Source organism: Thamnophis elegans, chromosome 4 (genome assembly GCF_009769535.1).
Source record: "Thamnophis elegans isolate rThaEle1 chromosome 4, rThaEle1.pri, whole genome shotgun sequence".
In the NCBI taxonomy this organism is placed as follows: Eukaryota; Metazoa; Chordata; class Lepidosauria; order Squamata; family Colubridae; genus Thamnophis; species Thamnophis elegans.
Window position 1 is genome coordinate 11,951,383 of NC_045544.1, and position 23,677 is coordinate 11,975,059.

Below are 23,677 nucleotides of genomic sequence, written 5' to 3' on the forward strand. Positions count from 1 at the left end.
TTTCCATTTCTCGGATGAGAAAGCCAGTGTTACCCAAAGACATTTCTGTGGTCATTTTGTCAAATGATTATAACCCAAGACTCGTGGAACGCTGTTACCTTCCCACCAAAACACCTTAAGAACGATATGATAATAAAGCAAAAGGATTCTTCTCTCCCCCCCCCCTTTTTTTGACTCTTTTTTGACATCATTTATCTCATGATTTCTGTCGAGGGAAACCCTGCAAGAAAAGCTAGCTTAAACATCAAAAAAATAACAGTAAGCCTAAAATATTATTCCATATTATATTTTCAGGGAGCAAATATATGAAATTGCTGGAGTCTTGAAAAGACACTCAAAAACTTGTTTTCTTTGTATGTAATTATTTCGGTATGAGAAATCTAAGAACAGTAAAGACTAAGATTAAATAATAGATTTTGAGATACAAGAATACTTCAGAATAGTATGCACTTGGGATCCTGATTAATTTATTTCACAAAATAAGAAACAAAATAACATGATTTTTAAACATTTGTGCCCTTCATCAAGTATAATTAAGCAAAATTATACTGAATAGTTTTTTCAGTATAAAACTGGGTTCAGCATATTTGCATTATTATGCCAAGACAGTAAACAGCAAACTGTAACCAAGCAAGGTGATCAATATTTAATGTCTTTTTAAAATGTACATATTGGGTTTAGTTTAAACCATGAAGAAATTAAAGCTCACAGATTGTATGAACAATGGAAAAAAACATCTTTCTTTACATCGTTATTTTGAATTAGAAAGTTCAGGACATATTCTATATTGTTGATCAGCCCATTGCTCTCTATCCATCTGGGTTGAGAATAGCATATGTGAGCAGATACTAAACTGAATAAACAAAACTTTAGAATAGAATACATATTTCTCCCGCTATTTTGCTGGATGTAATAGTTGCATCCCATCTGCAACTACTGAATATCATACTGCATTCACATTTGATATGAGAGGGATTCTCTCTAATGACCAGTCAATAGTTCTATTGTCTTTAAGAATCATTTCATATACCAACAAGTGTATTTTAGGTATTAGTTTCATATTAACAAGCACTAGTAACTTTAGATTTCCATGAGATGTATGACACATTTGTCAGTTTGATTAGGATTTGTCAATAGTCTAAAGAAACAAAAATCATTAATGAATTTAAAATTCAAGACTAACAAAAACAAACTTAAACGGCATTTAATTGACATCACAGCTTTGTAGCTATATACTCAAAAAATAGTTCTCTTTAATTTTTCCTTCATAAAATTAGCTCTTGTGCCTATGTACAAATGAATTTAACTGTAAGCCAGTCAGATTCGCAGACATTCCAAATCCTGGTTTATGTTATTTCTCCCTTCAATGTTGGCAAACTTGAACTTTTCCAAGAATAAAGTCAGAACCAAAAGTGGCATTTTCACAGTTTTACATTGCAAGCTTTAACCTTCAGGACTGCAGGCTGTCAGCCATAATAGAGCGATGGCTCATCATCACTTATATCTGAATCATCTTCATCCACTTCACCTTCAATGACTGATTTTTTTCCTTTGCAGCATGACACAATTAATCCAATCAAGAAAACCTGTGAATTTACATCAACACACTGTATTACTGGAGGTTAGATGAAGGATGCAACAGATTTATATGCAAGACAATGTTGCCACAATGCACATACTATAAGCATAGTTATCCTAGAACATTAAATTGTATTTATAATCATCAAATAAGATTACTTACTCCAATAAAAGCCCAATTGCCAAAGTAATATACAGCACTGAAGAACCAAAATTTGTGTAGAAACAGATATGTCCGAGTAACGGTGCACTGATCTGGAGGGAAAAAAGAGAGAAGCAGCTAAGAATTGCTCTTAAATATTAGGAAATGAGTTTAAAAGGATCGTGATTCTTCCAGATATACACGGATTCTCTTTACAACTGAAATTACTGCCAATATATACACAAAATATTGTTCATTTTTCAATCTGAACGGATGAGAAAGGATTCATAAACACAAATACACATGACAATTTGTCTGTTTCAGAAATCAAATTTATTATTCAATCTCTGAAATTTAATAAGGCACCTGGAGAAGATTTTTTTAATTGCCTGATCTCTTCAAGACATACATTGATTCGTGGGTCCCATTATTCGCAGAGCTGTTGTCTCATATAAATAATACAGGTTGCCTCCCAGTCATATAAACCCTCAAATACAAAAAGGGAGGCCAGGATGGTTCAAAATATTGCAGACTGAGAATCCTTACTGAAATTCTGGCTAAAATGCATACAAAACATCTTTTGAGCAAAATAGAAGACAGAGAAATAGGGGGGGGGGAAGCTTTTAGTGGTGGAACAAGCTAGATTCAGACTAAAGCACATCACGATAGATAATTATTTTATTTTACACCATATCATAACAAAACAGCTAACTAATAGCAAGAAAATGTTTAACATTATAGATCTCAGTGTGGCTTTTGATTCTATAAAGAAAAATAATCTCGGAAAGAAACTGCCCATCTTAAATATGGGAACCCAGACTCTTATGCTTGGTTAAGGCCCTTTACTCAAACACCCATTTAGCAATAGCAATATAGCAATAGCAGTTAGACTTATATACCGCTTCATAGGGCTTTCAGCCCTAAGTGGTTTACAGAGTCAGCATATTGCCCCCAACAACAATCCGGGTCCTCATTTTACCCACCTCTGCATTGGTGTAAATAGTCCTCTAAGTATATACTTACCCTTCATGATGTCAGACAGGGAATGTATTTTAACTCCAGTGTTTTTTAACATCTATCTCAATTATGTTCCAGGATTCTGTATGCTTCATACACTTTCATATGGCAAAGATCCATGATAAATATATTAATACCATTTTATATCCTGATGATATGGCACTCTGGAATAGGGTTATTTAGTGCACTGCTACTGCGCAAGACAGTTTGTCAAAATCTACATTAAATGTTTTTTCTCAAAATAGTATGTCTTGCCATTCTACAACTGAAATCTGTATATGCTAAATAAGCCTACTTGTTATTCTCAGAAGAGTATGTATGTATTTTGAATTTGAATTCTATTTCATTTATATGCCGCCCTTTCCCCCGAAGGGGACTCAGGGCGGCTCACAATCCAAGTCAAGGGAAGGGGTACAAATAAAGAATAAAAAAGACGAACAAAACAATACACAATTTAAAAGCACAAAAGTGTGTTAAGGAAAAAAAATAGACATTGTTGGCAAATTGCAGTAAGGCTTAGCTACATTCTGCAAGCAAGGCCTTGTTCTTCTGCCATTTCATTTAGGAGGATAGTATCAGTAGAATCAACTGACTTCACTGACCCTACTTTCTTATTCCTCCAGAAGAATTTAAGAATGTAGCTTATACATGCTAAGTGAATAATAAAGACACAAATACACATTTGTTCTCAAACACACAGATCTACAGTACAAGTTTAATAGTTAAGATGCCATTTTATAATTTGCAATTCCCTCTACTGGGAACTGAACTTACAGACTACTGAACTTCAGATTACCATTTGCAGTGCATTAGCTTTAGGAGCTATCCAGGCCCTGGTGCTTAACAGTGTGGCAGGAAGAGATATACAGAATCTATCAGAATGGTGTGGGTGGGTGTACACAATTTGGATGTGTGTGTGTTTGTGTGTGTATATATCTGTGTAAAATTGTGTATGTGTGTGTGTGTGTACACATATACACACGGACACATTTACTTAAGATCTCAGGTAGGTACATGTGTTGCATTATATTATACCCCTGCATTTAAGTTTTTACATGATTTCCACCACCACTGGAGTGGGGTTTGGGGTCTGGGAGTTCAATTCTTGTCAGAGGGTTTGATATAGACCATCTAGAATTAATACAGATCTCCACAATTAATGCTGGATTAAGTCATATGCATCATCTACAGTCTTATTTTCATAAAATCGAGTTGGAACATACCGTATTTTTTGGAGTATAAGATGCACCAAGGTATAAGACACACCAAGGTTTTGAAGAGGCAAATAAAAAACAAACAAACAGGGAGGTAGATAGAGGGATAGAGAAGGAGATAAAGATATACAGTAGGTAGGTAGGGAGAGAGAGAGAGCAGTTAGGTAGGTAAAGGGAGAGTGAGAAATAGAGATAAAGAGATAGAGTAATACAGTAGGTAGGTAGGGAGAGAGAGTAAGTGTAGGTAGTAGGTAGAGGGTTAGAGAGAGGAATAAAAGAGAGAGAGAGAAATACAGTAGATAGATAGGGAGAGAGAGTAGGTAGGTTAGTAGGTAGAGGGATAGAGAGAGAAATAGAGAGAGAAATACAGTAGATAGGAAGGGGGAGAGAGAGAGAGAGAGAGAGAGTAGGTAGGTAGGTAAGTAAATGTTTCCAGGTGTATTTATCCAGGTGCTGGAGAAGGAAATAGCTGACAATCTGCAGCACTTGATCAATCTAATTCTCATGAATCAGTTAAAAAGCTTTCCAAAAGGAAAAAAAAAGTTTTTGCACTCTGCAAACCTTATGTTAATCATCTTTTTATATTATTCCTTAATGCTATCTTCACTGAATTAATTTCATCACAAAACAAATGAGTTGCTGCAGCCTCAGCTTTTGTGACAGTAGTGAAAAAAATAACTTTACAACCAATCCTTGCAGTAACAAACTTCAAAGGTCTATACAGGTAGTTCTCAACTTGTACCCAAAACCGGGACCAGAATTAAGTAAATCCAACTTCCCCCATTCACTTTGGCTTATCAGAAACTGGCTGGGAAGGTTGGTAAATGGGGGGGGGGTGTCAAATGACCCCAGGACATTTCTAATGTTGTAAATACATGCCAGTTGTCAAGTGCCTCAATTTTGATTATGTGATGGTGGGGATGCTATGATTGTTATAAGTGCAAGGACCAGTTGTAGGTCATTGTTTTCAGTGCTGTTGTTAACTTTGAATGGTCACTGAAGAATGAAGTAAGATGATAACTATTTGTAAAGCAAAGGGAAGAAGAGCCGAGGTGGCGCAGTGGTTAAAAGCAGCACTGCAGGCTACTGCTAGATCAGCAGTTCAGCGGTTCAAATCTCACCGGCTCAGGGTTGACTCAGCCTTCCATCCTTCCGAGGTGGGTAAAATGAGGACCCAGATTGTTGGGGGCAATATGCTGACTCTCTGTAAACCGCTTAGAGAGGGCTGAAAGCCCTATGAAGCGGTATATAAGTCTACTGCTATTGCTATTACTGCTATTGCTATTGAATTTAAGATTATAAGCACAACCATAGTTTTCACTTAGCAACTTCTTCACTTAGCAACTGAGTTGCTGGTTATATCTGTGGTCACTATATGAGGATTATTTTATTCAGTATCCTTTTGTTTCAAGCAAATCCTAACTGGTTTTTTTAATGCGCTAAAATACATCATCTATCTGGGAAAAGGAAAAAAAAAGTTTGCCTTAGTATGAACAAGGCGAATCAAGAGCAAGTTGCTTTGGAGATGATTGGTGTTATTATGAGCGCACATAACAAAAGCAAGAAAGCATGACCCTACTGAACCTTCGCTATGCTCTGTTAAATAACCCAGAACTCCAAATTAGCTCTAAGGTTGAGAGAAAACGCCTGCGTTAAGATCACCAACAGAGTTTTGCACTTGAGAATTGGAATGTACTTCTCTTATGATTTCTATGGATTACACAGAATTTCTCAACTATGTTTTCAAGTACCATCCAGGAAAGAAAAATCAACTACTTGGAAAACCCAACAGAAATCAGTACAAGTACGTCAGATGAAAGAGAACCTTCCTTTAATTTAGCCTGTGACCATTCCCTCTTGAGCATTTTGCTGCGATTTATAGAATGAAAGAAAGCAAGAGTGGGAAAGTCATCAAATCCAACACCTTCTCCGGTGCAAGAATCTCCACCAGATGACTTTAAACACTTCTGGTGAAGGACAGACCGCCACTCCTAAAGCAACTTGCTCCTTTGTCGACCAGTTTTTACTTTAGGAATATTTCCCGATTTTCAGCAGTAGCTACCGCCTTGTAATTTAAAGCCATTGTTTCTTACCCTATCTTCTGCAACAACTCTGAACATTTCTGCACATGGCAGCACTTCAGATACTTGAAGACAAGCTCTTATGTGGCTAAACATACTCAACAACAGGCTAAACATACTCAACAACACTTCACAAATGTTTACTCTCAGATCCTTAATCTTTGCTGCTCTCTTCTGGATCCATTCTTCTATGACTCCAGTTTGATAACTGCTTCTCTCCGTCCTGTTTCACATTTTTGTGTCTGTCTGCCAGACCCTGCAAGCCACCTCCATAGAACAAGCAACTCCAGCATCCGCCTACTGCTGATCACCTCCACACGACCCATTAGATCTCATCGTTTAGGCCTCCTCTGAGTTCCATCCGCTGGCCAATGCCGACTGGCCACCACGCGGAGGAGAGCCTTCTTGGTGGTATCCCCGACCCAATGGAACGATCTCCCCGTGGAGCTTCGTACCCTCACCACCCTCCAGACCTTCCGCACAGCCCTTAGAATCTGGCTATCCCGTCAGGCCTGGGGCTAAAGATTGTAACCCGCCCGAATGGTATGAATGTTGCATTTTAATCATGTACTGTCTTATATGTAAAAGTCTGTTTTCCCCCCTTCCTTTGGATTGTGAGCCGCCCTGAGTCCCCCCAGGGAAAAGGGCGGCATACAAATAAACACAAATAATAAATAAATAAAATAAATAAATAATTCCCACGATCAAGTAGCTTACAAATTAAGTTGCTCACAACATTAAACACTTATGTTGATCAGAGCCCGACATGTTTTAGAAAGAAATCTGTCATAGCATAATATCATTTCAGATTTTTTTCCCCCTTTTTCTACCAATTAGCCAAGAAGAAACTCAACTTGATTATCTTTTAGCTTCACTTAAACAATGAAGAGCCAAAAGAGGAGCAAGAAACTGTTGCCATGGGGATATAGCGCACCCACAGTACTGATGCAATGGGAGTGTCCTGTAAAGCTTGACAAAAATAATCTAAGGTCTTCTGTTCCTTATTCACACCAAGATAGATGTATTTTAAAGAAATATGTAATTGGCTTTAACACATGCTAGAGATTATATACAAACATAGACAGGTCAAAAAAAGTAATTAAGTTAATTCCCAGATAAGATGGTTTTGGAGAAAGCGAAAACCTATCCTGTATTTGATTAGCAATCTCAGCAAGATCCAAAGAAAAAGCTGAAGAGCTATTAATAGTTTATCAAGCAAGGTTTGTCTAAAAATAATTTCAATGAATCTAAAGTTAAGTAACACATTAAAGAGGCTAATTATTTATGTGCTATTTTCTTTTAAATTGAGGGATGATATTACAAAGAATCACAAATGAATATTTGTACCTTTAAGTACCTTGTTTTTGGAAACCTTTTAAAATCAAAACAGTTTTCAGTAGTAAAGGTACCATACCAAACATGTTTCAGGAATCATTTGGGAAAAATATTTAATCCTACCAGGAGTTAATCTCTAGGTAATCTGGATCCTTCTTAAGGCCCAACAAGGATGGTTAGGCGCTAATATTTGTTAAGATTATTCTTAAAGATCGAAAGTTCTTACATTGATCCAAAGTCATGAAAATATTGTATCAAATATGTTTTTTGTTCCCTTACTTCAATGATGAGGCATGCTGGAAATGTACTGCAGAAATACCATTAACACAAATAATAGTTAAAGATGATTTCATTTTTTTCTTTAATAATAACCTCAAACCAACTAATATGGAATATATGAAGATATATCAATGTATTTATATATTTCACAGTGTATTATCTGAATTATAATGTACCAAATAACATTAAGTAATTAATATGGTATAGGTAGTCCTCACTTATCAACAGTAATTTGAATGGGGAACGTCATTACTAAGCAGCCAGGTTTTAAGGTGCAACATCATGTGATTGTATTGAATTACAACAACCGTTCTGGAAATTGTTATTAGGCGAACCCTGCCCAGTTCCAGTATCTTCCTGTCATGTGATAAACCATTTGTGATCCTTTGCCAGCTTCCCTATTGACTTTAGTTCTTGGAGTGTGTGAAGATTGCAAATGGTGACTGTGGGACACTGCAATGTTATAATTGAGAACCAGTTGTCTGAATCACGATCATGTGACTACAGGAACCCTGTGATAGCTACAATTACAAGAACTTGACTTAAGTATGCCTTGTTCAGTGCCACTTTAACTTTGAACAATCAACAGTTGCTGAACAAATGGACATTAAATAAGGACTACTTGTAATAATTATAGAATCTCTTTGGATGATCCAAGGACTTTAAAAAAGGGGTATTCTTAAGTATTCAATCAAATCCTTTCCCTAGAGATGTTTCTGAGGACAAATGGGCAGTTATATAATTCAAAATAAAGTTATTCAGAGTTGCAAATATTTACAAGAAAATATAGTGGTACCTTGGTACTCAACTACTTTGAAACTTATTGAATTTGGTACTCAACGCAGTTTGACATGAACATTTTGTCCTGGTATTCGGTGTTGTTTGGTATCCAATGCAGAAGCTATAACTTGTCAGTGTCAGCTACGTTATTCCTTATGGGAAAATTGTGTTTGGTACTCATTTTGTCTCCTGGAACCAATTAAGGATGAGTACCAAGTTACCACTGTATATATTTCACTCACTAAGGGCATCAACTTCTAATTCATCCATCTATGACCTCATTACTCTATTTCCCAAGGTCAGTGATTGTATCTTATGCCAATGACCTCACATCAAACATGGAGATGCACTTAGTCCAAACAAAAAATTCCTCTTTATTAAAAAAAACCCTCACAGCATAGACACCCAAAGAAAAATTAACAATATTTGCTGTAGAATTGTCGACATGCCTGAGATTAAATATTGAACTAGTTCATACTATTAAATTACACCATATGAAATCCTCTTTCCCAATAATTTAGATGACCTCTTAAAACATTTCTATTTCAAAAACCTTTTAGTTTGCTTTTTTGCTATTCTTATTTATTATTAAATGCAGCACTTGCCTTTCTGCTTATATAAGCATTCAAGGTATATTATATACAATAGATAATACAAATTTTTAAATTTGATCGTCAAGTCAACACATTACAGTAGGTTAACTATCAAAATACTTAACAATTTAGAGCTTGAAAAAGAGATGTAAAAACACATTTCTTAGTATCTGGAAAGTGGGACTCGCACACCTCTCTTTAGTCAATGCATTGTGGGAACAGCCGCAGCGGAGGCACCATTAAGGGGATTATGCTGCCAGTTGAAGTAACTAAGCAGATTTATATAGACTATCCCTCTACAAGATAATTTAAATGGGTTCTCACTCTTATTTTACATTTCAAGTTTGTAAACTACCTTGAAGGCCACTTTCAAAGCTGAAAAGGGTGGCATATAAATAAATAAAACGTGTAGAAAAAAGCCCAAAATGTAAACTGAAATCTAATTCTGCAGCGAAGGAGCTTTATTATCCTGAGCCAACTACTATGCTTTATGTGATAAGAAATAACACACAAGAAAATCAAAGCAGCATATGCCATGCCATACGCACCCCCCCCCCCCCCCGCTGATTATCTGAATTAAAGAAAATGAAAAGACCTACAGATAGTTCTCTACGGTAATCTGACAAAACAAATTATAGTTTATTTTTTGGACCCATTTGGTCTTCACAAGCCAGGAAGAGAAAGAGCAAATATGGTTAGAGCTGAGAGAAGAGGAAAAGGTACCTAGGCATGGAATGAATGAATGAATGAATGAATGAATGAATGAATGAAGGAAGGAAGGAAGGAAGGAAGGAAGGAAGCAAGCAAGCAAGCAAGCAAGCAAGCAAGCAAGCAAGCAAGCAAGCAAGCAAGCAAGCAAGCAAGCAAGCAAGCAAAAAGAAATCCTGTTTAAGGTTAAAATACTAAAGTCACTTAATAATCAGCTTGCCCAAGCAGCATTAATATTTAAAGGAATCCACATTTTCCACCAGATCTTGTCTGTTTCTTGTCTTCAATAGCTTTGATTCGTACTAGCAAATTTAAAACTATCACCTGAAATCCCAGATAATTATTTGAGAACGTAACTGCCACTTTCTATAGGATAAAAATGGTGCATGTATGTTCAGAAATGAGACCAAGATATGGTCCATTTAAAATGTCTACTATTAAAACTGCCTGCCTGTTAAAACTACTGAGAGAAACTGACTTGGTAAACTTTGGGTTGATATTGGTGGATGAGATAAGATTTTCTCCTCCATTGACTCCAAGACAGTTCTTTTCATAACTAGATTATTTCTTCTGTCCTTCATTATGAAGACTACAACGAATGAGAAAATTGTCTCAGCTCACATACACTTTTTAACAATTCTCTTCTGCTTTAAAATCTAAGAAAACATATAATTAAAGAAATATTATGTGCCCTTAAAGGACACAATTAAAGCTAAGCCATGCTGAAAATAGAAGAACTCCATGGGATTGACCTACATTTAAACATTACATTTGCAGCTTTTTCAAAATTTAACAGATAAATGAAGCTAAAAGAAAAGTTACTGCATTTTTTCAATAGAAAAGAGGTAGATACTATATGCTAATGGGTATAAATATCGAAAGGAGAGCTTGTTTTAGATATAAGAGGGAAATGTTCTTAATTTCAGTCATTATTATCCTACAATAATTTTTATGTGGCGTTCACCAAAATTAGATATGTGCTTTTATACTGCAGCAAGTTGAACTGAATCTAAAATTATATCAGGGCAGAATTGCTTCCATCTATACATTCCACTACAAAAATTTTGTGTTCTATGAACACAGTGATATTTTTTCTGAAACATTATTAGCAGGGTTTTTTTTCAGAATTGAAAATGACTATTTCTGTGGTAAATTCAAAATTATTCTGTTATAAAAGTGCAAATAATGCCACTTTCTAATTTTAGAAAATAACTGTATAAAGTGACAACTAAGGATAGTCATACTAATATTTAAATATGGCCTTATATGTCTGAATAAAAAATATTACAAAAGTGACATTTATTTTTAAATTTGTTCCTTACTATGTTTATAATAGAATTCCCCCCTTTTACATCTGCAGCAGATATTTACTTTATTGATTTATAGAAATACCACACTCTTCAGGCCCCTTGACATTTTCATTATAGATTCCTTTTCTTGCCAATTCTTGATAGTTATAACATTTTAGATATATTTTGTTATCCTGTTTAATGTCTTTTTTTATCTGAACTGATCCCACCCTTTTCTATTTATTACCAATACTTCTGGGGGACAGGGAAAACTGAGACTAACATCTGAAGGTAAATGCAGCGCTGAGGACTAGAGGTTTGCTTTACAATTTGCTAACTTTCCAGTTTAAAACCATTTTCTTTTTTGCAGATTATTTTAAACTTATTATCACAATAAAAAAAATATTTTGCACATTCTTATACATGGTGCGAAACAGGGAATTAATTTCCTTCTTAAAATATAGGAAAGTGATGTCATTCCATGATGGGCCTTCAGAATAAACATTTTTCTCCTACACAATGAATTACATAGTTTTAATTACCACAGGATATTGTGATGGCTCACAACCAAAGTTCCTTGTAAGTTCCTATAAAGAACATTAGAAAAATAAAGAGTAGCTGTAATCACTGAACAACACTTCCAAGTGTCAGTGGCATATTGCTCAAATGTATCATTTGTTGAAGAATAGAGGGAGATAGTTATTTCTGCAAGCATCAAGTTAAGCACGGTGGGAAACGGGATGCTAGGATAGAAATGCTTAGATCTAATTCAGCCAGGTTTCTCTTCTATGGGAAGCAATATTTTGAGAAATGTAGTTGCCATAACAACCTCTTTTTAATATTACCAATGAAACTGGAATTCATGTACAATCACATCACTAACATTCTTATTTCTAATACTCTTCTGTCAGCATAATCTCATAATCAATATATATATTATATATATAAACTGGAAGAAGGATGTAAATTAGAAAGTAAATTGGACTGCTAAAATATACTGTACTATAGAACAATGAGTGTATTTAAGAGAACATTCTCGCTGAACAAGGAGTTACAGCCACAACAATTTATTACAAATGAATTAGTGTGTCAGGTTTTTTTTTATTAAAGAGTCCTTCATCTCAGCACTTTTTTTCTTCCCAAAAACTGGTGGGTAAAGTAATAAACTATCTAGTTAGTGGCCAAATGCTCATCTTCACACCAAAATACTAGTCTAGTCATTAACACATTACTTAGAAGTAGTTCTACTGACAGAAAATAATCATCCTTAAGATTATAGTCACAAAAAAAGGCAAAAAAAAAAAAAAAGACTGACACATTTTTCCCAATAGCCTTCTGGAAATTATACACAAGGAATTAGCAGCCATTCTCTGTGGAAACAAACAAGCAAATAAACATAAACCTCTAGAGAGGAAGTGGTAAATACCTTCTCATTCACTCATGATCTTCCTTTAAATAGCCTACCTTCCTAATGTATGAATTGGAGAGTACTTGAACATCTGGGCTACTTGAGAAAAAGATAATACAAAAACAGCTGTCTGTGAAGGAACATCCTTCTGAATGTTAAGCTTGTTTAAAAACTGCCCAAGAGTGGGGGGAAAAAAAACCTCCTGTTATTGCAAAATGGGCACCAGAAATAGAGAGATAATTTTAAGCCTATTTGAAAATAACAGCAAAATCAATATGGGTGTGGAATTTTGTTGAGGGAACTCTCTTTAGGATGGCTATTTTCTTAGAAAAAACACTGTGTCCAAGCATTAGCAAGTTTCTAATTTCAAACTTTTGATAAGCAACTTTTTAAGCAATTTGATGGCTTAGGGTGAAACCCTGCATATAACATCAGAATAGACCACGGCTGTCAAACTCCTGGCACATGGGGTGGATGTGTCATGGGCTGACCACATCCATGCCCAGTTTAGCAAAGGGGGGGAAAGTCCCGATATGTCAAGTGACACCCTGATGTGAGTTTGACACCCCTAGAATAGACTGTGGAAATAGAGAGTACACCAATAGATTTGACAATATTTTTATTTCTTAGAAATTCATGAGATAGGAGGCGTATCAAGATTGCAACCACAGTTGGGGACTAAGAATCAAATGAATGACAGCTGCAAGGCAAGTTCTGATAGTGATTGGTGAATAGCTTTAGTGTCCTCCATGAAAAATCAATACATTCAAATATGTTAATTACAAACTCAGTTATCTTTCACTGTTTACTATAATTGGGGTTGAAGCTATCTCACCTTCAGGTGCATCTGCATCACAGTCTTTGGATGTGTATGTTGTTTCATTGCTCAAATGTCCTTCAAATGTCTTATTAGTCTGCGCAAGGAAGACATGAATTGAGGGTTATTTCATAGTAGATGTAAGATACTAATGCCATTGACACATCATGCATTTTACTTGGCGGAACAAGCATCTCTTTCTTTAAAAAGAGATACAGATAGTCCTCAACTTACAACAGTTGATTTGGTAACCATTCAAAGTTACAACAGCACTGAAAAAAGTGACTTATGACCGATTTCCACACTTACAACCATTGCAGCATCCTCATAGTCATATGACCAAAATTCAGATGCTTGGCAACTGACTCATATCTATGACGGTTGCAATGTTCAGGGGTCGTGTTTTTGTGACCTTTTGCAACTTTCAAACAAAGTCAATGGGGAAACCAATTTCAGTTAGCAACTGTTACTAACTTACTAATTGCAGTGATTCACTTAACAACTGTGGCAAGGAAAGTCGTATAATGAGGCAAAACCCATTAACAAATGTTTCACTTAGCAATAGAAATGTTGGTCATAAGTCAAGGACTACTGTATTTAAATAACATAACAGTATTAGAAAAATTACATTTCAATCCTTTACTATTTGCAATGCCAGCAGTTTTGTTAACAATATCTAAACAGTTTTGACAACTTTCCATCAGCTGAAAAAAGATAACTGCAATTTGTTATCAAGGTCAAATCCCTACCATGGAACTGAAGGAATGAGATCTGGGGGAAATGATATTGTTAGAAAACAGGATTGTTAGGATAAAAGGGAATGAGATAAAAGAGTATAGAAAAAAATAACGATGGCATCAAGGAGTGATTGAAAATGCTTAGGAAAAAAAGTCTATTTTATTCAACATGATATATGTAGCAGATTTATAAGCTTTGTAATACTGTGACCCTCCAAAAATATAAAAGTATAAAATAAAATACATATATGAAGATCCTCCCTCAAGAATAGAAGTAAATAATTCATTAAGGCTAGGCCTGGGCAAAAAATAAATATATCACTTATACAGTGTAGGAAGAAGTATTAAGTTCTGTATGAAACATATTTGAAGCACTTTAAAACATACATGCAATCAGACCCAAGGGCCACTGAAATAAAACTGTTTTGGGGGCCTTCCTGTACACCAACAGAATGGGAACACGTAAGGGGCAACTATGATCCAAAAGGTAGGGTCACTATCCCCTAGCCAAACCTCTCCTGATATCCTGTGAAGGGGAGTGTGGAATATGGACCAACCACAACCTCAGTGTTAACAAAATTTTAGACACTGTTATGATATCGATGGATAGAATTGGAAAAAAAGCAATGAAAAGGAAAAAGAAGAAAATAATTATATTCTTTCCTTCATATTATGAAATTACCACTATAATGCTTAATGTATTACATAATTGAACACTAGATTTATTACTTGAACTTGTTTCAACATAACATAAAAAATGCTTATTTCAAAATGCATGATGGCTGACCGCAAAGTTCCAAAATCTTACCGTAATTAGATACTTCTGACTCCCATACATAACATACTGAGGGGCTAAACTGTAGATCATATAGCTGGTGTGAAGAACAATCAACAGAAGTATCATACAAAGGAAGAGAAGGGCTTGAGGTCGTGTCCTCCCCCGTCTGATCTTGAAAAGCTAAAATTTAAAAATATGTTCTTATATTAACCCATTATGAGTGAGTTTTTGACATTAAAATAAGAAGACTCTCAAGAGTGCAATTTAAATAGGCTATCTACTCTTTCATTTGCAACTGCTGCTCCAAATTTTGAAGAATTATAGGAGTTTACTATTCTATACAAACAAAGTAATGCTGGTGAATGGATGCTTTAACTCAGGGGTTACCAACATGGCAAACCTGGCTGGGGAATTCTGGGAGTTAAAGTCCTGAAGTCTTAAAGTCGCCAAGTTTGGAGACCCCTGCTTTAAATTATCTAAATATGTAATCATGTTAAAACATATAGGAAACTGGGTTATGCCATGCCAAACTATGAGTACATCTACCCTGGTGTTAAATATTCTCATTCTTTTCTTCACCGCACATTATCCCATGTACTTAACAGCAAAGGATCAAACAAGGACAGGAAACAGAAGCAGCGAAGTAAGAGAAACGAAGAGAGAGAACTACGGCAAAGCATGAATGAAATAACTGGCATGCGGCATGAAATCTTATGCTTGGGTGATGTGGGCTCCACTGAGGGATTAAACTAAATGCTACTCATCCTTTCTGTGGAGCTTACAGTTTGAAAGGCACTTAAAATCATCTAGTCTTTTCTTCTGTTTTTTTTTTAATCTTTGTAAGCTGCTCAGAGTCACTTGTTTGAGATAGGTGGTTTTATAAATCGTATGAATAAATGAAGAACAGTCCAATTTCTGCAAAACGCTGTTGCTGCAGCATGCAATGTTTGACTAACTACTTCTAGAAAATAAGCCTCCATCTTTTTAAAGTGTTTGTTGCAATGGGAATCAGCCCATCTGATAGTTTTACTTATAATCAATCCAATTTCCTGCAATATGTATTTCTTATTGCTGGTTTTAGAGCAGAGGTCCTTAACTTTTCATGCCACGGACCCCATTGAGAATCTGGTGAAACCTATGGGTCCTTTCCTAGAAATAAATGCATAAATAAAATATATAGATTTTAATAGAAAGCAAAACGTATTTGTGCTCAAATACCAATATCATTTTTTTTAAACGTAACAAATGTATAATTTAGGTAATACAGGTAGTCCCCATCTTACAACCATTCATTTAGTGACTGTTCAAAGTTACAACGGCACTGAAAAAGTGACTTTTGACCATTTTTCACACTTATGACTGTTGCAGCATCCCCATGATCAAAATTTAAATGCTTGGCAACTGGTTCATATTTATGAAAATTGCCGTGTCCTGGGATTATGTGATCAGCCCTTGTGACCTTCTGACAAACGAAGTCAAAAGAAAAGCCAGGTTCCCTTAATAATTGTGGCAAGGAAAGTGATAAAATGGAGCAAAATTCACTTAACAACTGTCTTACTTAGCAACAGGAATTTTGTGCTCAGTTGTGGTCATAAGTTGAGGACTACCTGTTTATGTGAAAATACATTCATATTTTTTTCCTCATCCAAATTCATGGATTCCCTGAAATCTATCCACAGTCTCCTGTACCCCATAGCAGACATTAACTACAGATTTTGAGTGGCTGTAGGACTAAAGGAAAAATGATGTACTGTCTCATCTATGTTTTAACCTTTCAAATATTTGAAAACAAAACCAATGACAATAGCTAAAAAGTATTTCTTTTAGATCAGGGACAAAGAAAACCGCTTAGACAGCGCTGTAAAGCATTATGAAGCAGTAAATAAGTCTAATTGTTATTGATAAAATTGTTTCTTTTAAAGAAAATCAGCATCTGAACATTCAATTTCTAGCAAGCGTCCATTTTCAAAGCAGCTCTGCTTAAGTAAAAACATATATTTAATAAAATTAAAAATGTTAAAAGTTAAAATACCCTGTACACAATGCTTTAAAACTCAGTCCATACGAGTGGCATATTATGAAATACAGTATGCTAAAACACTTTTAAAAATATTACTACTAATAATATATGTTTTAAAATTAAGCATTTAAATATAACAAAACTGCTGCCTAGTTACTATAGACAAATTCCAAGGCATTAAATTTCAGAATGATTCCTGCCTATGTTGTCTGGATGTGACGTGAATGATTTATATGAGCTGATATAAAAGCTGACAAAACAGATATTTGATTTAATATTCTATGTAAAACAAAGCTTTCTGCTTGTTTTCTAATATGCATTTGCAATGTTTTATTTATTTGTCTAGCATACTAAATTACTTGAAAAGTGGATGAAAGATACAATAAAGTTTACCCTTATCCAGAAGAACCATATACCCATATTGCGAATTCCAGCCATTGAAGTAAATATGAAGTACATGATGATGGTGGTAATAAGAATATAATCTAAGGGAAATACCTAGAAAATAAATGCACTATATTTATACATCAGGAAAATGTTATCACTCTTCAGCTTTAAAATTTGAGAAAAACTCAAGCAATAAAATTATAAATAAAAATGTTACTAAATCCAATATATCCAACAATAAGACAATGACAGAAAGTAGTATTTTATCCCAATTTTTACAATATTAGTATCAAAATAATTAATAGAATTAAATGTGTTGTTAAACAGTCAGAATTGATATGTCCTCCCAAAAACTCTTCTGTGTTCAATACTTAGTTTATGGAAAGTGGGGTAACATTAACAGGGTCCCTTAGTGGGATAAAGATCTTTATGGAATCAAGAGATTCCCAGCTCCAAAATATGGATAAATAGCAACCTAATTTCAACAAATCGATTGAAAACTATTTGCATGCTAAAAAAAACCTGCCCCCATACCGTCAAGATACAATCCAACTAGAACAATTTAGTTTATTATATTTAATTTATGATATTCTCAACCGATAATAGTTTGAATAGTTTTCAAAAAACAACTGTTATTTATTGGAATCAGAGTTTTCATTTTCTATCAATCATTGTCAAAGATGTACATACTATTTCATGTATATTATATTATTAACTCATTGTTTAATATTTCATTTGCTTATTTTTAAAACTTTTTATTTTATTAGCATTCAAGTCCTTAACATTCAGTAGAAGTGAGGTTTTACTTACTGTCTGTAGAACAGGTAACAACATATTCAATGGGTTGGTCAAATTAGTTCCCAGGATTATAAATCCAGAACTAATACCAGTGGAATGAAGTGCTTTATCCAAACTGTGAAAATTTAAACATAAATTGTTATTGCTTGATTTAAAAAAAAAACATTTTGAATACATTTTCTGTATCAAGTACATAAAAATAAAGATGCACATCAACATTTTAGAAATTATCTTATAACATTTGATAGTGATAATGATTAGGAACATAGCATTTTCTATTTTAAATTGTGCACAGATCAGGATTGATACTTGTACAGTGGAACCTCGGGTCACCAACGCTTCTGACCACGACCAAATCGGGTGCTAAATCCGCTAAATGTTTTACTCTGTTCACAAACACATCCTCAAGTGGTGATCAATCATAGCCGCGATTTCCCCTGCCACCCTTTTTTTTCTGTGTACATGCACAGTCAGTCTTGCTTCTAGTCATGACCACATCAGTTGCCAATCAAAGTTCTGGAACGGATTATGGTTGTGACCAGAGGTTCCACTGTATATACCTTCTAAGGAATTTATACATTCAGAAAATGTACCTTTTTATTATAGAAAATTCAGGAGACTCATGAAGTAGACATTAATCTGATAATTATCACTCATGTTTACATTAATATGAACTGTTCCATTGTTGAAGTTCTCCAAGCTTGATTTGGGGATTGCTAATAAAATTTCATTACCCCACTAGGAAATGTCATTGTACAGGAGTTTTGGAAAAGTGCAGATTCCCTGCCAACCAAAACCCTCTCTCCAAAACTTCTAAATTGATGATGTTACTAAGTAGGGTAATGAAACATCAATACTTATTACACATATCTGCTGTAATGGCAATAAAATGAATTCCCTGTGAGTGCAGAATTTTATGGAAACCTTTTGCAAAATCAGAAATATATCTGGGGTTTTATTTTTAAATTCTATGTATTATATGCCTTTTAAAATAGCCTCTGTTCTACTCTCAAAATATTATGCATTACAATTCACACTCCTCCGCTGACATCCTATATATTTTTGCACATTTTGACGCAAACATCTGTTTTTTAAAAAATCCATGTATTTATGCATGTCCACAGTGCCAATAATTCAGGAATAATCCTCTAAAAACACTAGAACCAGGAGAGACATATACAGACTTTCTTTTTTTCCTTTGTCAATTTTCATCTCATCCTTTCATCTTAATATATATAAAATAGGAACATATAAACTTGTTCGTAAGTATGACTTCAAGTCAATATCGACTCCTGACAACTGTCTGGAGAAGTCCAGGCGGTTTTCCTAGCAAGATTATTTTGCCCTTGCTTTCTCCTTAAGGGTAAGAGTGAGTGACTGGCCACAAAGTCACCCAGCTCATTTTGTACCTAAATGGCTCTTATGCAAAAGATACAGATTTGAAAATGGTTCCAGAGAATTTCCCAGTGTTCCAACCACTCTCCAGTCAATTCATAATCTCTTTTAGGCTATAGCTTTTCAGGATTGTTCAGCTATATCCAGAATAAATCGTCTAGTAGTTTGAAGTGTCTCTATAAATGAAGCAGGGGATGGGTCAACCCAGAGTACTTCAAGCCATTTATGGTCTGCAGCATTTAGTTTCAGAAAGTGACAAAACACCACCAAAAACAGAATAGTCCAGAATGAGAATGTGCCATTCCCATTATTTAAATAGGAGCTACAACAAATATTCAACAACAAACAAATGAAGAAATAATGATTATATTACCTCTATCAAACTGTGTTTAAGCCATATAGCATTTGTTGTAAAAGCAACAAGATAATTGTAAATATTAGTCCACAGAGCGATAAGGATATGGCTTCTAAATAGCTACTTAATACTTTTCCATTATCAGTGAAATCTACTTCCCCAGCAGTTCATTAGAAAGCCATTAAAAAGAAACTAAGAAAGTCTTCATCATAACATATTGGGAGATAAATTGGTTCTAAATTGAAAATAGTTATTTGCTGAGATTTCTGTATCCCTATCCCTTTCATCTCATGAAATCTTGTTAAAGCAGCGTGAGAAAATCTTATCTGAAGAAATACTTTCAGTATTTCAAAAAGCTTGCACCAAGGTAGGACATTAAACTTTTTCTTCATGTGTTTACTGGAATGTATAAGGAATTGAGAGCATATTAAAATATGCTTAGCACACTGGTCATCCATTTTACTTTCTGTAATATTCAAAGGTCTGAAGAACTGTTTGCTTAAATTTGAATAGTACAGCCTTGCCATCAATTCATCTTTTGATATGCAAACAGCTGATTTACATTCAAATAAACATCCAAAGGTATTTTCAGTCTTCTGTGCTAAACAAGACAATGGTGTGTATGTGGCCCATGTTCTGTTCATTTTCAAGCTCACAAGTTTCTGGTGAACACCTGATATGGACATTCATATCAAGTATTGGCCCAAGTCTGGCTGAATGATTTTCAGTAGATACATTTTAAAATGAAAATCATATGTTATATACTTACTTCGACAGGAAGAGAGAAATAGTGAACAGCAGAGCCACAAGTATAAAAAATATTCCCCATACAATCTGAAACACAAGCAAGTTTGAAAAACAGTTTAGCACATTCTCAACAATGCATAGTTTGTTCTGCTGTTATTTAATGAGATAAATACGATAAATTTGTTAACGGGGCATTTTTCCTCATAATTAAAAATGCAGCATCTACATATTACCGAAGCCTTTGCTAATAACACCAGAATCTACTTTGAATTCTTCAACACGTATTTGCTCATGCAAAACAAAACAAGAAAACTGGAAATATTATCTTTATAGAGATTCAAGACAATTGAAAATCAAGTGACATAAGTTAACCTGAAGGCTTCAATTCATTTTCCGAAAAAGATTTTTGTCCAGATATAGGACAAATTAATTTGTACAGATGATTATTTAGGAAAAGATCTGCAGAAATGACAATGTACGTTTAAATCTTTGTAAAAAGTGGAGAAAACAACTAAAGCACATATTTATGTATATTTATTATTCTAGCATGTGTAAACCATCTAGTTCATAGTCTTAGACAAAAGATAAAGCACATAAATACATGTTCATATAAGGTGCCATTTCCACAAGTGAGAAAAATTATTTTAGACATAATTGCTGCCTACCAAACTGAGTTCATTTTTTAAAAGGACATCTTCTTTAAATAATTAAAGCAGTAAGATCAAATGGCTCAGTGCAAGGTTGGAGTCTTAATGTGTCTATACATGCTGCAAGAGAGAATTATATAAATTTAAATGATTTGGAATAATGTATTATTCTGTAATAAGATCCTACTTGTGTTTTAATGTTTTTGATTTAATACTCAATTTTATGATTCTCATTGTTCAAAACAATATAAAGCCTATTTAAATACTGAACTTAGTTTACATTACAGCTGTTGCAGCTGTAAGATTACTGCTAGCATCCAATGTATTTTGCAGTTTTTCATGTAAACATTTATGTTTACAGAACAGTTAGCTAGTTACCTACAACATTATACCATTATTTACAAATACTTTATTCAAACTCTTGACTCTGATCTTTAATACTGAATAAATGTAAGAAGCCTAGACAACTGCAGTGTGCTAAACAAGTTCCCAAGTTTTTGGAAAGACATACATTTGACCTACATCTTGGCGAAACAATTTTCATAAGCTATGTATAACTTTCACCAGAAAGAAATTATTCTTATAACAAAACAAGACTTTTTTGGTGGAAATTTAGTCCCAATATGGGATTGAATTTTGCTATCTAACATGCCTATTACGAAGTAATGGTGTATTTTCAGCATCATTTGGGTGCAATTCCTTTTATGGAAATGTAAACTCCCTAGTGTGAAAAGATACCAACAGAATGTTTCTACATTCTGTTGGTATCTTTTCTCTTTCCACATTCATACCCTGATGGTTTTGTAACACTAAATTGAATTTGTTGCTTATTTGTTCATCCTGCAAATCTGTTCACACATTTCTCCTCTTGTCTACCCGTTTTACATTGATCCATTATTTGTCCATTTGTAATAGTAACTTAAACCATAAATCTCTCTCCAATTTCAAAGTTAGTCTGTGTGCTTGCTAAATAGAATGTGACCCTGTGGCATTACACAACCGTATGAGACTCAACTCCCAGCATATTTAATGGGAGCCATTGTTCCAAGTAAATCAACAAACGAGAAGAATCAAACTGATGCGTGCTCTCATTTAATACACTATATTAGAATTATCCCATTCTCCATATCTCGATTATAGGTACAGTTCTGAACCATGATATATTTTAACAATTGCACATGGAAATATAGCAAAAGGTTATCGATGTATATTGTATATATACTGATTTAGCCAGCTCAAAAGAATTCCTTCGCACAATATGCTGTTTCACATGACTTTTTCCATTATAAAATACTACAATTATTGAACATCCTAATTTAGCTTACAGTAATTCACCAAACATCATTCTATTTGCTTACATTTAAAGAAGTGAATATTTTATAAAAAAGGAGGGGAGGGTGTTGCAATTTGGCAAATTTGACACAGTTTGCCCAAATTTGAATTAGCAGAAGCTATCTCTAGATCTGTCTTCTAAAGAATTATATGCAAAACATCTCAATGGATGGGTTTGCTTGAAGCAACAAGGCTCCCTCACAGCTTCTAAGCAGCAACTCAGAATGAGGCAAATCATTTCAGCCCAGCTTTCTCACAGATAGCCCAGCTAGCATCCAATGTATTTTGCAGTTTTTCATGTAAACATTTATGTTTACAGAACAGGCAGTGCTCACCTTTATGAAATACGGTAGCTGGGATTAAACCTAGGGGGCTGAACTCCCCAGCAGGATTTTCAAACCATTATTACATTCTTGGCATAGTCATTTATTTGTCCACTCAGTTTTCTTTCGAAACATTTTGTTGATTCATTTTAGTAGAAAAATATATTGCTTGCTGACACATCACACTCAAAGTGTGTTTGGCCATGAGATCTAAGCAATAGTTTTTTTTTTTTAAAAAAAACTTCAAAAAGATATGGCTCTGCTTTCTCTTATGTTGTAGAACCAATAGTTATTCTGATCTTCTGAGTGGAGTCTGTCTCTAATAACATGAACATTTTATGAGATATTGTAGGACTTCAATATCTTTTGGTACGAACAGAAAGTTTTCTTATAATACAAAATAAGGGTCTTTACTTTTAGGGGTCTCATGGCACCACAGAATTTTGTCCAGCAGCTTTTCTCAACGTATTCCAGACGCCGTCCTCTTTTGCGAAGGCTTCTTAATTTGTCTTCAAGCTGTTGTAGCATTTGCCTGTCTCGATTTGGTAAAGGCCGACCATCTCTGCACTATTAAGGAGAATTATAAGAAAAAGTGCAACATTTTTATATTAGTATTACAATCTTTTTGTTTAATTCCAATCATTACTTTTGAAAAATGAGTTTGAATTTCAGTTTAGTTCAGTTAATTTTAAAAAATCTTTTAAAAAATTAAGAACTCGTTTCTAAAGGGATGGGATTTCCAATTCAAAAGTACTGTAAATGAAATACTTTATTTTTTGGAGTATAAGACGCACCTTTTTTCCCCTCAAAAAAGAGGCTGAAAATCTGGGTGCGTCTTATACACTGAACACAGCATTTTTTGCCTCCCAAAAGCCCACCCCCTTCACCAAAATGGCCATGCATAGCCTTTAGGAGCC

General features: G+C 34.6%; 1 protein-coding gene and 1 non-coding gene across 2 annotated transcripts in view; both read right to left on the reverse strand.

The window, feature by feature from the left end:
- Positions 1–445: 445 nt before the first annotated feature.
- LMBRD1 (LMBR1 domain containing 1) overlaps positions 446–23,677 on the reverse strand; it is a 54,539-nt gene continuing 31,307 nt past the window's right edge. Inside the window, exons 9-16 of the mRNA XM_032215737.1 lie at positions 23,175–23,327; positions 20,481–20,545; positions 17,974–18,076; positions 17,170–17,274; positions 14,787–14,936; positions 13,260–13,338; positions 1,742–1,833; positions 446–1,586 (exon numbers count right to left, since the gene is read on the reverse strand). Of these exons, the coding sequence (XP_032071628.1) occupies positions 1,467–1,586; positions 1,742–1,833; positions 13,260–13,338; positions 14,787–14,936; positions 17,170–17,274; positions 17,974–18,076; positions 20,481–20,545; positions 23,175–23,327 (867 nt within the window). The 3' untranslated portion in view covers positions 446–1,466. The remainder of the gene's footprint in view (positions 1,587–1,741; positions 1,834–13,259; positions 13,339–14,786; positions 14,937–17,169; positions 17,275–17,973; positions 18,077–20,480; positions 20,546–23,174; positions 23,328–23,677) is intronic.
- LOC116508565 lies at positions 3,229–3,360 on the reverse strand. Its single transcript, XR_004255380.1, has one exon.